We start from the raw sequence: 12,998 nt of genomic DNA, 5'->3' as shown, positions 1-12,998 counted from the left end.
CTGTCTTCAGACACCCCAGAAGAGGGCATCAGATCTTGTTACGGATGGTTATGAGCCACCATGTGGTTGCTGGGATTTGAACTCCGGACTTTTGGAAGAGCAGTCGGGTGCTCTTACCCACTGAGCCATCTCACCAGCCCTTGATTTATTTTAGAGCAGAATTAAGTAAGAGTTTGGCCTGAAGGATGAAGTTCTTGCAAGTGAAGGCCAACAGGGAGCCAGCATAGCATCCAGGAAATTGGATTGGCCAAAGGCCACGTGGATTGATTCTCTGTGAGTTTGGGGGCGGGGGGACCCAAATAAGCTAAACCCATTCCCTGTCTCTGTGCCTCAGTTTCTCGATCTGTAAATCAGGAACTGCCATTTTCTTAGAGTTACCGCCTTTCATCCGGCCAGGTAGAGCTCTACGGGAGGGGCGTGTCCGCATGATGATGTAACTCTGGGCGGGGCCTATGGGTCCCACTGCGGAAGGCTTGGGGGGGGGGGTAGCTGGGCTCGACTGAGCCCGGACGTGCTGGCGGGGAAGGGGCTCTAGGGGAAGGTCTCCGGGCCTTTGAGCCTGCCGGATTGTTGGGACGATCCTATTATCCTCCGTGGGCAAAATTAAGCCGTAGCTGGGCCCGCGTAGGGAGCAGATCGGGGTCCCACCACCAACCCTTCCCACCTAGTCTATCCCCCACCTTCACCCCCGCCCCCACCCCAGCCGCGACCCGGCGGCGGTGAGTCAGCGGCCCGCCGCGCCCCCTCGCTCACTTCCTCCACACCTTCCCCGGGAGGGTGGGGGGCGGCGAGGGGTGGGGCTCGGCCTGAGAAGCGAGATCTGGGGAACAGGGGAAGTGCGGAAGTGTTACTTAAAGGTGGAAATTGATGAGATCCCTTGCTTAACCAGGGGGATCCCGCCACCACCACCCCCAAAAAACCCCTGAGAAGTCCACGGAGCAAGTTGGAGTGGAGAACCTACACCCCCAGATCTCTACTAAAGAATTTGATAGTGGAGACAGCTAGAGATCAAAGAAAGGCCCCTTCTCTTCCACCAAGCTTTCCCCTCCAACTCGGGAGTGAGGCCCAGGGTGCTCCCCCACGCCACAAGACTGGGTAAGGAGTGCAATTGCGGAAGCCCAAGGTTCCGCGTTGCCTTTTAAACGCTCTCCATCCCCCGCCTGGAGGCGTCCACGGCCCCTTTAAGGCGCAGGGCATTGTGGGTGTGGGGAGTGGAATTTTGGAACGAAATGTAGCAAAGAGAGTACAGTAGTAAGAGTAACCGCGTAGGTGCTGCCGGCCGAGGGGGTGCGCCGGCGAGGTTCGGACGCTGCACCCCGCTTTCCATCGCAGGGGATCCCAGCACATCAGCACACCGGAGGGAGGAGGCGCCTGAAGACCCGCCCCGGCCCGGTCCACGTTCTCCCCAGGAAGCTGGACTCTATGGGGCGGGACCCCGAGAGAGACTGAGCAGAACCTGGAGCCAGCCCCGCACCCCTGCACTTCCAATCAGGGGCGCCCCGGGAGCACTCCCCGTGGGCGCGCCGCCCGCCCTCCCGCGCAGCCATGAGGTGAGCCCCGAACCCTCCAGCCGGGTCCCAGCCGGGAGCCGGCTCCGCGCCCCGCCTTTGTCCCCCTCCCCCCCAGCGCATTCGGGGCTGGATTTAGGGAGACACAGCGCTTTGGGCGTCCCAGATCTGGGCCGATGCCTCCTGGAGCGATCTCTAAATATCAACACCCCGCTTCTCCACACTGCTCCCTAAAGGCTTGGGGCGGTGCCGGCTGAGGTTCTCTTGATGGCTTTTCAGGTTTAGGGGCGCTCTCGGGACTCGGCATTTGAAGACTTTTGGGGGGAGCTCCTCTGAGTTCGCAGATAGTCAGAACCTCGCAGGAATGATCTAGTATAAGCGGGCTCAGAGTTACCGCCCCCCAAACTCAAAACCAGGTGGGCGGCTGACTAAAGAACCCGAGCCCTGAAACTCGGAGTCTCGCGTTGTGGTCTTCGGACCCTTGCGTCTGGGGCACTGGGTGAGAGTCCCAGAGTGGAATCGCGGTCCTTAACTTTAGGGGTACTTCTTGATGTTCCTAAATTTGGTGGACACCGGGGTTCTCCTGTGGAGGGGGTCTTGGGAATCTGGCCCACGGGGACCCTTCTCCCCTTAGGCACCCAGGCTGGGTCCTAGGGCCCTGGAGCACTCCAGGCCCAGGGCGGCTCCTGGACCCCCGGGCCAGAGGACGGTTCTGGTCTCCCCCCTTCCCCACCCCCAACCCGGTGGCCGGGGAGGGAGGGGGCGCGGCAGCTGGGGGAGGGGGGCCTTTGTCTTCCTGACTCACCTGTCGAGACAGCTGGTGTGGGGGGCGGGCCCCCGAGTGAGCACTGTGGCCAGCTGCTTTCCCCACACCACAGCCCCTCCCCCTGGGCTCCTTGTCGCCGGGTGTCACCCCCTTCCCCAGGCCTTGGGATTGGAGGAGGGGGCGCTGGAAAGCGTCAAGGTCATAGCCTTCTCCCTCAGGGACCCAGGCTCACTAGCTTCTTCCAGCTCTCTTCCCAGGAATTTAATCTTGTGGGTGAGGGGGACACAGGGATTCTTTTTCTTTTCTTTTTCTTTTCTTTTTTTTATATGTCTTCCCTGGGACCTGCTCTGAACTCCTGGGCTCACCTGAGGGCGGGACCTGGCCTGACAGAGGCCGCCCCTCCTCTCAGCCCAGCCCCCCATAATCTCTCCCTTGGGGCCACATCTTGACAATACTATCTCCCTTCCTCCACTCTGGCTGGGACTTCCTGCCCCAAAGCCCCTGGCTAGAGGAGGAGTCTCTTGGGGACAGTTTGGGCTTAAGCTCCCATGTGCACATCCTCCAGGCTTGCCCTCTGACATCTAGGTGACATTCCTCTCTAGGACCCCTCCCTCCCTCCCTCCCTCCCTCGTCTGTCCCTTGGCTTGTGGCAGTGTTGGGATTTGGAGCAAGAAGGGGGACATCGAGACACCCTGGAGACTTCCTGCCTGGCCTTCCCTCCCCCATGGGAGCTCTGTCCCCCAAAAGGGGGTCAGTTCCTCCACTGCGCCCCCTCCCCCGCTGCCCCCAGCCCCGCCCCTCCCCCACCCGTTTCCGGTCCCAGGCCCGGTGGTGGAAGGCGGATGGCGGATGTCCGAGTTAGTGCCGCCTCACTCGCTGAGACCGTAAAAGGGCAGGAGCAACGTCTAGGCCGGCCCCCTGCACTCCCACCCCCAGCCCCGGTCCTCCTGCAGCCCGCCCCCCTCTGGCTGTGGCCAGGGCCAGACCTCCCTCCCTCCCCTGAGGGTAGGCACAAGTTGAACGAATCCCCCACCCTCTTAGGAAAGGGTCTCCCTCGTCCTTGGTCACTTGCTGGGCTGTGTCACTTCTCCGAGGACAGCTAGGATTAGAGAGAGAGAGACAGAGACCCCGACCCATTCCTTATTTCCTGGGTAAACTGAGCCCTGCCCCCCAAGACTTTGAAGCTTGGGTCCGGCGCCCTCAGAGGTTCTTAGGCTGTGGTGTGGAAGGGGGCAGGACTGGTCTGACTGGGGACAGCCCTAGGGGGAGTGGGAAGGGAGGTGGTTGAGATGGAAAATTACAAGATATGGTTCTTTTTCTCCCAGTTTGACAAATATTTGCCAAGTGTCTGCTGCATCCGGGAGCTGGGAAAGGCAGAGAAGGGGTCAGAGGGCCGAGTGCTCTTGGGCTGGATTCTGAGAGAATGTGCTTCACCCCTTTCCTCTCGCCATAGCATGAGCAGCGATTGATTCTTCTTTTCTTTTGAAGTGATGTAGCGGGTTCAGTCACTCTTCCTGCCAGGTGGGGTGATACGGGGGTCTGGTTCCGGTTTAAATCTCCACCGCAGTTGAGTGCAGTGCTCCTGGTCTTACCCCCCACTTTACAGGTAGTAAAACTGAGGTGCAGTGATGTTAAGGAAATGGCCTGTTAAAGTTTAATGGTTCGGGAGTACGATGTGGTGACTCATGCCTCCAAGGCAGTACTCAGGAGGTGAATACAGGGAGACTAAGAGCTGGAGGCCCTTGGGCTATTGAGTCCCAGTCTCAAAAATATATGAAAATCAGTTTAGAGGTGGTAAAAGTTTGACTTTGTACCTAGGACTGTCTAAATCTAGTAGTATTAAAAAAAAAGAAAAAGAAAAGAAAACTAGAACCATCTATGGGTTTGTTTTTTGTACAAATAACATACTTTTACCATTAACACTAACCTCTGATAAGGTCATCCTCTGCTACATAGGAAGTTGGAGGCCAGCCTGGGCTTTAGAGACTTAGAGTCCAGTGTGTGAGTGTGTGTGAGTGTGTGAGAGAGAGAGGGAGAGAGAGGGAGAGAGAGGGAGAGAGTGTTAATGGTGCAAGGAGATGGCAGGATAAGGTATCAGGCTGTGGGTGGGTGGCAGTTGAGGGGCTCCCTCACTCTTAGGGATCCCAGCTGCCAAGGTGGAGTCTGTCAGCTGCAGGGTTGTGGGTTTGGGTCTCTGTTCCCTTTTATCCAGTGGACTCAGTGTGTTGGGAACTCCGGGTCTGGGAAGCTGAGGCGTGGGACATGAAGCTACATGGAGGAGGGCGGATCTGGCCCCCGCTACCCGGGGAGGAAAGAGACTGTGAAGTCTCTGGGGATCGAACTCTGGTTATCAGGATCAGCGGCAAGCACCTTCACCCACTGAGCCATCCTGCCAGCCCGCCACTGCTCCCATGGATTCCAGATCCTCCTGTCTCCATCTCCCAAGAGCTGGGGTCACAGGTATATACCTCCTGTGGGGATTTTCCACTCCAACTCCTTTTGGGACAGGGTCTCACCATGTGACCCAGACTGGCCTCCAGCCTACAAGGGTTGTCCTGCCCACACCTCCCAAGCCCAGGGCTCTCCAGCCCAGAACTGCTACCCTTTGTTACCCTTTGCCAAAACATCGGGTCCCCAAGGATCCCTTTGGCTCCCCAGTGCATCTCAAGAACCTAGAGTGGTACCCAGCACTAGGCAGTACTCAGCAGTTGGCAGTGGTACCCAGCACTAGGCAGTACTCAGCAGTTGCGAACAGCAGACTCGACAGTAGCTGCTGACATTTTGAAGGTCGACGACACTGTTCCAAACATTGGGCTCCAATTTCCCGATGCACTACTCAGCAATTAGATGAGCGAGACTCAAACCTCAGCCCCTTGACAGATGACATGCAGGCACAGAGAGGTGAAGACACTTGGGCAAAGATCACACAGCGAACGAACGAACCAAGAGGCTCCCTCTTGAATTCATGTTCATTGAAAGATGAGAAAACAGTCTGGTGGATATTTTTAAAAGGGCAAGGCATGAGGGAAGGAGTGTGGATCATGGGGGTGCTGCTGTTAAAAGGTGGGACGCCTAAATATACTCACTCATAGGCAAGTGGTGTGCACAGCTTCTCAGGTGACAGGGGCCTGGGGAAATCACACTTCCAAGGCTTTGTGCTTTTGACCTACATTCACTACGTCTTAACCTTTTCTTTTTTAAGAGTTTGGAAAATAGTTCATTTTGACTTGGGGTGTGTGGAGGTCAGAGGACAGCTCCTGGGAATCTGTTCTCCCTGCACCAGGCTGGAGCTCAGGTCCTGAGGCTCAGAGGCAAACATCTTCCCACGCTGAGCCATCTTGCCGGCCCTGGTTTGGTGTTTCATTTCCTTGAGCCAGGGTCTCACTGTGCCGCGCAGCCAGCCTGGCCTGGTGGCCTCTAACGTGAGATCCTTTTGCGTCAGCCTCCTGAGTGCTAGGGTGACTGGGCGCAGGCCCCATCCAGCTGAGGCCGGTTCTGGTTTTTGTTTTTATCCTGGGCTTGAGTTACAAGGGTGTCTCAGAACAAAAGACTGTCAAGCAGAAAGGAGGTGTGCAGATGAAGTGGTCAGGGAGGGACTCTGGGAAGGGAGGACATCTAGGCAGCCCGCTGTTGGTCGGGGGGTGGGGGGTGGGGGGGTGGTGCAAGTGGAAAGGGGACGTGTAAATGTAAAGGAGACTGAGCAGAGGCAAGAGGGAAGGGGAGGTGAGCAAGCGCAGGGGACCTCACAAGCCTTGGATGAGGAGACAGGACTTTGGGGGGGGTTGGGGAGGGGCGAATGGGTGAAGGGATGAGTGGGGGGGGCAGGGACATGGGGACGGATGGGACTCTGAGGTTGGGTCTTAAGGTCCTTCTATAAGGTCATCTGTAAGTTCTAGTGGAGGTCAGGACCCAGCCCAGGGCTACCCAGACAGCAGTATTCCCTCAGTACCAGAGCCGTGTCAGGGCGGGACCACCTGAGAGGCCAAAGTGCACCTGGGTGGGGCTGTGATTCGAGTCTACCCCGGGCACGGGGCCAGAGTCGGCTCTGGGTGTGGGTGGCAGGTGTGGGTGAGGCCTCAGCCCTGCCCTGCCAAGGGTCCCCGAGCCAGAAACAGTCCCTTGAAGCTATGCTTGTTTCACATGACCCCTGATGTTTGGGAAGGACCCACGGCTCTGTGGTTAAGAGTGGGAGCTGGGAGCCGGCTCATCTGACTTCAGAACCTCTCTCGGCTGCTTTGTGCCTGTGTGACTGAGGGTAGAACACTCCACCTCTCTGGGTCCTCTCCACTGTATCCAGGTGGAGTGCTGTCCACCCTGAAGGGACACAGTGGGACAGGAGGGGTGACCTGGCAAGGCTCGAGGCATGGGCCCAGCTAAAGAGCTGGTGATAGAGCCACATACATGCAAAGCTGGGGTATCCAGCCCGCCAAGGGGCTTTCCCTGCTGAACTCTTGCATCATGGCGTCACGCCCCAGCCCCCAACCCTGCCATTGTGGGGTGAAGTTTCTCTCCCCTGGAAACCACAAACTTCTTCTTTTCAGGAAAAAGCCCGGTGGGGGTGGGGTGAACTCCCCCAACTTCCCCTGTCTGGTGGGGGTGGGTGGGGCCTGTGCTCCCCCCAACTTCCCCTGTCTGTATGTGACCTTGACCAAGTTACTTCCTGTCTGCAAGCCTTACTGCCTGCCCTGGAGGAGAACTGAGTCTTTCAGGACAGGTGTGTTTGTGGGGGTCTTGTGTGATGGAGATGTTCCGGGAACCCTAATACTGATAGTACTGAGCACTCAGTACTGACTGGGTGAGTGCACAGTGCCTCAGTGGTGACAGTGACCAAGCCCTCAGTACCCCAGTGTATACTAGGTACTGTGCCTAGTACTTTAACCAGATCCATTCCTACTCACAGCCTTTGGGAGGTAGGGACCATCATGTCTTCCCTAAGTGACAGAGGAGAGACATGAGGAGCTCTCTGGTCATGTGGAAGAAGGGTTCCATGGAGGATTTGAACCCAGGTCTGTGGTGTCTGACTATATTTGAGCTGTTGTTTTCCTGCATCAGCCAGTGGCCTCGGCTCTGCCTCTCCCTAGCCCCCCACGCTGGACCAGCTGCTCCCTGGTGGCAGGGCAGTCTGTCTGGGCCACCGCTGTGTGTCTCCATCCCCAGCCACAGGGTGTGACAGTGCAGCCAGGAATGTGTGCCAAATGGCTGTTTGGGCCCTGGGGAACCAGATGGACCAGGTGGCCAGTAAACGCGGCCTCAGGGGAGACATCCTCAGGGCCCTGGGATCTGCCCTCACACTCCCCGCCCTTCTTATCTGACCTGGGCTGGGAGCAGAGACGGGGGTGGAGAGATGGTAGAGATGGGGAAACTGAGGCCAGGCAGAGGCTGATCTCGGCTCACTCCCCGGCCATCTGCTAGTCCTGGCAGCTCCGTCCTTTCCAGTCAGCCTGTATCCACTGAGCCCAGGACCCCGAGCAAGCTCCCTGGTCCCCAGCTCAAGCCTTATGGACCCAACTTTATCTCTTTCTGCTTCTTCCTGTGTGTGGCCCGCCTGTCTCTTCCCTACGTGGTACCCATCCATCAGCCTAGCTTCGTTTATAGTACTGTGGACTCAACCAAGGGCCTGGGCCAGCAAGCTGGGCAAGCACTCTACTATTGAACCACACCCCCAGTCCCTCGTTGGGGTTTCTAGTCAAGGTCTCTAACCACTGAGCAACACTCCCAGTCATGCATGTACAGTCACACCCCTGTATATTCATGTACAGGGCTGCAGTCATTTTCCTGCATCTACTATATGGATCTAAGGAGAATGTGACTGACCCCTCTGCTTTCTCCCCTGGCAGCGAGACAGTCATCTGTTCCAGCCGGGCTACTGTGATGCTTTACGATGACAGCAACAAGCGATGGCTCCCTGCTGGCACCGGTCCCCAGGCCTTCAGTCGTGTCCAGATCTACCACAATCCCACTGCTAACTCCTTCCGAGTTGTTGGCCGCAAGATGCAGCCGGACCAGCAGGTGCAGGCTCCCTCTGTCCCTCTGTCCCTCTGTCCGTCTGCCTCCCTGCCACGGAGCCCCCGTCAACCTGTTCTCTCTTGTAGGTGGTTATCAACTGTGCCATCATTCGGGGTGTCAAGTACAATCAGGCCACTCCCATCTTTCATCAGTGGCGAGATGCCCGTCAGGTCTGGGGCCTCAACTTCGGCAGCAAGGAGGACGCTGCACAGTTTGCAGTCGGCATGGCCAATGCACTAGAGGCCTTGGAAGGTTAGATGGGCAGGCGGGATGGTGTTGGGGCTCATGCTGTGATAGGGAGGCTGAAGCAGGGGGATTATAACAAGTCCCAGGCAGGCCTGGATGATGTAGCAAGACTCTGTCATAGATACGTAAATGAAATTGGGACTGGGGACATAGATCTGTATGTAGAGAGCTCACTTTGTGTGTGTGCGTCTGTCCTTCTGTCCGTCTGTCCTTGCACTCCTGTTGTCTCAGCGCTCAGCAGGTAGAGGAGTGAGGATAATGAGATTAGGGCTATCCTCAGCTACACAGGAAGTGTGAGTCCAGCCTGAGCTACATAAAGCTCTATCTCAAAAGCACGTGTTGGAGGACAGGAGAGGCGGTTCAGTGCTTAGGAGCATTTGCTGCTCTTCCAGGAGAAGCGGGTTTAACAGCCAGCGTGGTGGCGCACGCCTTTAGTCCCAGCACTCAAGAGGCAGAGGCAGGTGGATCTCTTGAGTTCAAAGCCAGCCTGGTCTATACAGTGAGTTCCAAGACAGCCAGGGCTACACAGAGAAACCTTGTCTCAAACAGCTAAACAGATTGGGGTTTGGGGTGAGCAGAGGACCCCCTCAGCAGTGCTATGCAGCCTGAAGCTGCTGTCCTGCCCTTCGGGGCCTGAGTCTACCTAGAAATCGGCTACCCCGTGGTGGAGGACTGACGGGAACTGTCAATGCCTGCTGTGTGCCGAGGTGGAAAGGCCCCTCTCAAACATTTCCTCCACCACTTGTTGCACCAAGACATCTGTCTGTCCAGCCTCCCCCGCGTTTCCTGTGTTGGTCATGGTGGCACTTACTTGTAATGTGAGCCCTTGAGAAGGTGAGAGGGTGGAGAGTTCTGGGCCATTCTGGGCGCCACAGCTGCATTTGGTGGAAAGCAGAGTCCACAGGTGGCATGCTTGGGCAGCAGCTCAGGTACAGGGTTGCCCGCCGTGTGCCAGATCCTGGTGCCATCTCGGGTCAAAGTAAAGTCTCCAGGTGCTGTTTCTTTTGAAAGATGTATTTATTTTATGTCTGCGAGCACACTGTAGCTGTGCACTGTGAGCCTTCACGTGGTTGTTGGGTATTGGATTTTTAGGACCTCTGCTCACTCCGGTCAACCCCACTCGCCCAGTCCCTGCTCGCTCCGGCCCAAAGATTTATTTATTATTATACATAAGTACACTGTAGCTGTCTTCAGACACACCAGAAGAGGGCGTCAGGTCTCATTATGGGTGGTTGTGAGCCACCATGTGGTTGCTGGGATTTGAACTCAGGACCTTAAGAGCTGTCAGTGCCCTTACCCGCTGAGCCATCTCGCCAGCCCTGTATGCTATTTGGAGACAGGGTTTCACTGAGTAGCCTCGGCTGACCTCGAACTCAGAGATCTGCCTGCTTCTGCCTCCTGAGTCCTGGGATTAAAGGCGTACACCCTATGCCCAGCTACATGGTATTTCTTACTGTTTTTGGAAACATTCAGCCCATGTGGTGATCTGAGTCAAGTGGAGACTCTAGTGCAGGGAACAAGACTTCTTTTATTTTCAGTTCCCTAATGATGCCAAAATCCTTTATTTTATTTTATTTTTTTATTAAGAGGTGCTGGTGATTGAATGGGGGGTGGCTTTGGACAAGCTACTCAGGTGCTCTACCACTGGGCCGTGTCCCCACCCACTTCGAATAGCACTTTCAAAGCTGTGTCCTAGAAGAGGGAAAACAGCCCAGTGGCTAAGATGTTGACTTCACAAGGCCTTCTTAGTATTAGTGGAAGAGCTTACCCAATCTGTGTGCGTGGAGAAATGCCGTCGGTAGTGCAGGCCTGTGGTTGGTCCTCAGGGCTGGAATAGTGGTTGTTTCTCCAGATTTCTTTCTTTTCTTTTTCTTTTTCTTTCTTTTTTTTTTTTTTTTTTTTTTATTTTCGAGACAGGGTTTCTCTGTGTAGCCCTGGCTGTCCTGGAACTCACTTTGTAGACCAGGCTGGCCTCGAACTCTGAAATCCTCCTGCCTCCGCCTCCCAAGTGCTGGGATTAAAGGCGTGCACCACCACGCCCGGCTGTTTCTGCAGATTTCTAACCTGTATGGCTTAGTGACTAGTGGGCCGTCCGTGTCCCGTGCGTGTACCACCTGACAGGGGCTCAGGCCCAGGGAGGCTGCTCCTTGGTGCTGAGCCTTGTGAGGGAGGTCAGGGCCTCTGCAGCTGGGATGGCTTCTGGATGAGGGGAGGGGAGACGGAAGGAACGGAGCTCCTCCTGTGTTACTGTGGTTTTCTCTTCACCTTCCAGGAGGTGGGCCTCCCCCAGCCCCAGCACCCCCCGCCTGGTCTGCCCAGAACGGCCCCTCCCCAGAGGAGCTGGAACAACAGAAAAGGTGGGGACCCTCCCTCTTTTCAGGCATCCCGTAGCTCCCAGAGTTCAGAACCTGCCAGGTTTCACTTTCTAGAAAGGTCAGAGGATCATGGGTCTAGGAAGCAGACGGCACTCAGACCTTGTTTGCCAAGCTCCTGGGGACAAGAAACTGCAAAACTGGGCGTGGTGGCGGCACACAACCTGTCATCTCAGCCTGAGGCAGGAGAGTTGCCAAGAGTTTGAGGCCTGCCTGAGCTATGTAGTGAATTCCAGGCTGGCCTTAGAAATTCGTAGGGGGCTCCGTTGTACAAATCAACATGGTGGTGCGCACCCTTCCAAGCATTCAGAAGGCAGAGGCAGGTGGATCTGCAAGTTAGAACCCAGCCTGGTCTACAGAGTTCTAGGCTAACCTATGCTACACAGCGAAACCTTGTCTAAATAGGGAAAAAGAGAGAAAATCTAACCCCCCACAAAAAAGAATCTGATGAGGGAATGAGCCATACTGGCACCCCCGGGTTCCACCTTTCTGAGCCCATGGCCACTTTGGAATCATCTGTTTGTGTGGTTGTAAAGAACGCACCCAGGCTCCATCCGTGCCTTCTGCCCCTTTCATCCCTCTTTCCCTGGACCCTCGGAAGGCAGACTTGGAGGGAGGGAAGGCACCAGCCTCCCTGGTGACCTGAGAGACGAACCAGAGGCTTCTGTCCTGTGTCCCCACCCCACCCACACCCCCAGCTAGCTTGATTTGGGGACTGAAGCAGCCTCCTTCTCCCCCCCCCCCCAGGCAGCCGGAGCATATGGAACGCCGGGTCTCCAACGCAGGTGATGGCTCAGTGACTGGGTCACCTCAGTGACTGGGTCACGGGGACCTCCCTGGAGGAGCTGGTTGGGCAGGGAGGACACAAAACCAGGCTTCTCTCTCAGCAGTGCCATTCTCTGTGTTTATTGCAGGAGGCCCACCTGCTCCCCCAGCTGGGGGCCCTCCTCCCCCTCCAGGACCTCCCCCTCCTCCAGGTCCCCCCCCACCCCCAGGTCTGCCCCCCTCAGGGGTATCTGGGGCAGGTCATGGAGCAGGGGCAGCCCCACCCCCTGCACCCCCACTCCCTACAGCACAGGGCCCCAATAGTGGGGGTTCCGGGGCCCCAGGCCTGGCTGCTGCCATTGCTGGAGCCAAACTCAGGAAAGTGAGCAAGGTAAGGAAGTAGCTGGGAGTGGCTGGGATGAAGCCCTGAGGGGACAATGGGAGGTGGTCAGAGTCCCCCAAAGGTGTCACAAGAGGGCTGGGAGGTCACCTAGCCTACCTGTGAAGCCTTCTCCCCCTTTTCATTCTTTCAGCAGGAGGAGGCCTCTGGGGGGCCCCTGGCCCCCAAAGCTGAGAACAGTCGAAGCACTGGTGGGGGGCTTATGGAAGAGATGAACGCCATGCTGGCCCGGAGGTGAGCCTGAGTCCCAGAATTCTGCTGTAGGCTGCATTTTCGGGGTTAGGCTGTTGTATTGCTGACTGCCCCCCCCCCCCATGTCAAGCCCAGGCTGAACTCCCATTGCGCCTGCCTCAGCCTCCTGGGCACTGCACTGACATAGCTGCACTCGGCTTCTTTGTGTCTTTGAGTGGCGGTGCTGCCCGATGACAGCCGTGTCCAGGACACCATGCTGGAGACTCAGCCCCTGAGGTGGCTCACAGACTGTAAAGTGCTTGAGCCATGGGAGAGTCCACTTGAACATTCTAGAAGCTTAAGATTCTTAGACGCCCAGCTTGCCAACCTAGAAGCTCCTCACCCTTAGGGTTCTTAGGATTTCCAGATGTGGGAATTATGGGGGACCTCTCCAGATTCTAGAGGAACAATCTCTGGACTGGATTTTTCCTTAAATTTTAACTGTTTCTTTTTATTTATCGTATATATGAGTGTGCCCATGACTCCTCAGAAAAGAGGTCTCCTTCCAGCGTGGGTGTCAGGGTAACAGCCAGCACCGCCCACTGAGCCGTCTCAGCGGCTGCAGTTTTGTTGTTGCTGTTCCCAGCCCTGGCTAGGCTGGAACTTAGAATGGCGCCTCTGCCTCTCACATCCTGGGATCGCAAGCTTGCGCCATGCAGTCTCGTGTATTTTTCTTTTCTTTTTTTTTTTTTTTTTTTTTTTTT

The 12,998-nt window shown here is 56.4% G+C and overlaps 1 protein-coding gene across 3 annotated transcripts in view; it reads left to right on the top strand.

Annotated features, from left to right (window-relative positions):
* The first annotated feature begins 1,180 nt into the window (after window positions 1-1,180).
* The window catches only part of Vasp (vasodilator stimulated phosphoprotein), a 14,965-nt gene continuing 3,147 nt past the window's right edge, over window positions 1,181-12,998 (top strand). The window contains exons 1-7 of one of the 3 annotated variants that reach the window (XM_021218954.2): window positions 1,181-1,550; window positions 8,112-8,283; window positions 8,367-8,532; window positions 10,799-10,883; window positions 11,646-11,683; window positions 11,813-12,054; window positions 12,200-12,297. In XM_021218954.2, the coding sequence (XP_021074613.1) occupies window positions 1,546-1,550; window positions 8,112-8,283; window positions 8,367-8,532; window positions 10,799-10,883; window positions 11,646-11,683; window positions 11,813-12,054; window positions 12,200-12,297 (806 nt within the window). In that variant the 5' untranslated portion in view covers window positions 1,181-1,545. Of the gene's footprint in view, window positions 1,551-4,465; window positions 4,735-8,111; window positions 8,284-8,366; window positions 8,533-10,798; window positions 10,884-11,645; window positions 11,684-11,812; window positions 12,055-12,196; window positions 12,298-12,998 lie in introns of those variants that run through there. The other 2 variants (XM_021218953.2, XM_029532148.1) reach the window with 2 other exon arrangements.

Source organism: Mus pahari, chromosome 19, assembly GCF_900095145.1.
Source record: "Mus pahari chromosome 19, PAHARI_EIJ_v1.1, whole genome shotgun sequence".
Classification (NCBI taxonomy): Eukaryota; Metazoa; Chordata; class Mammalia; order Rodentia; family Muridae; genus Mus; species Mus pahari.
Note: the sequence above shows the minus strand (reverse complement) of the source record. Positions and strands in the feature narration are given on the sequence as shown.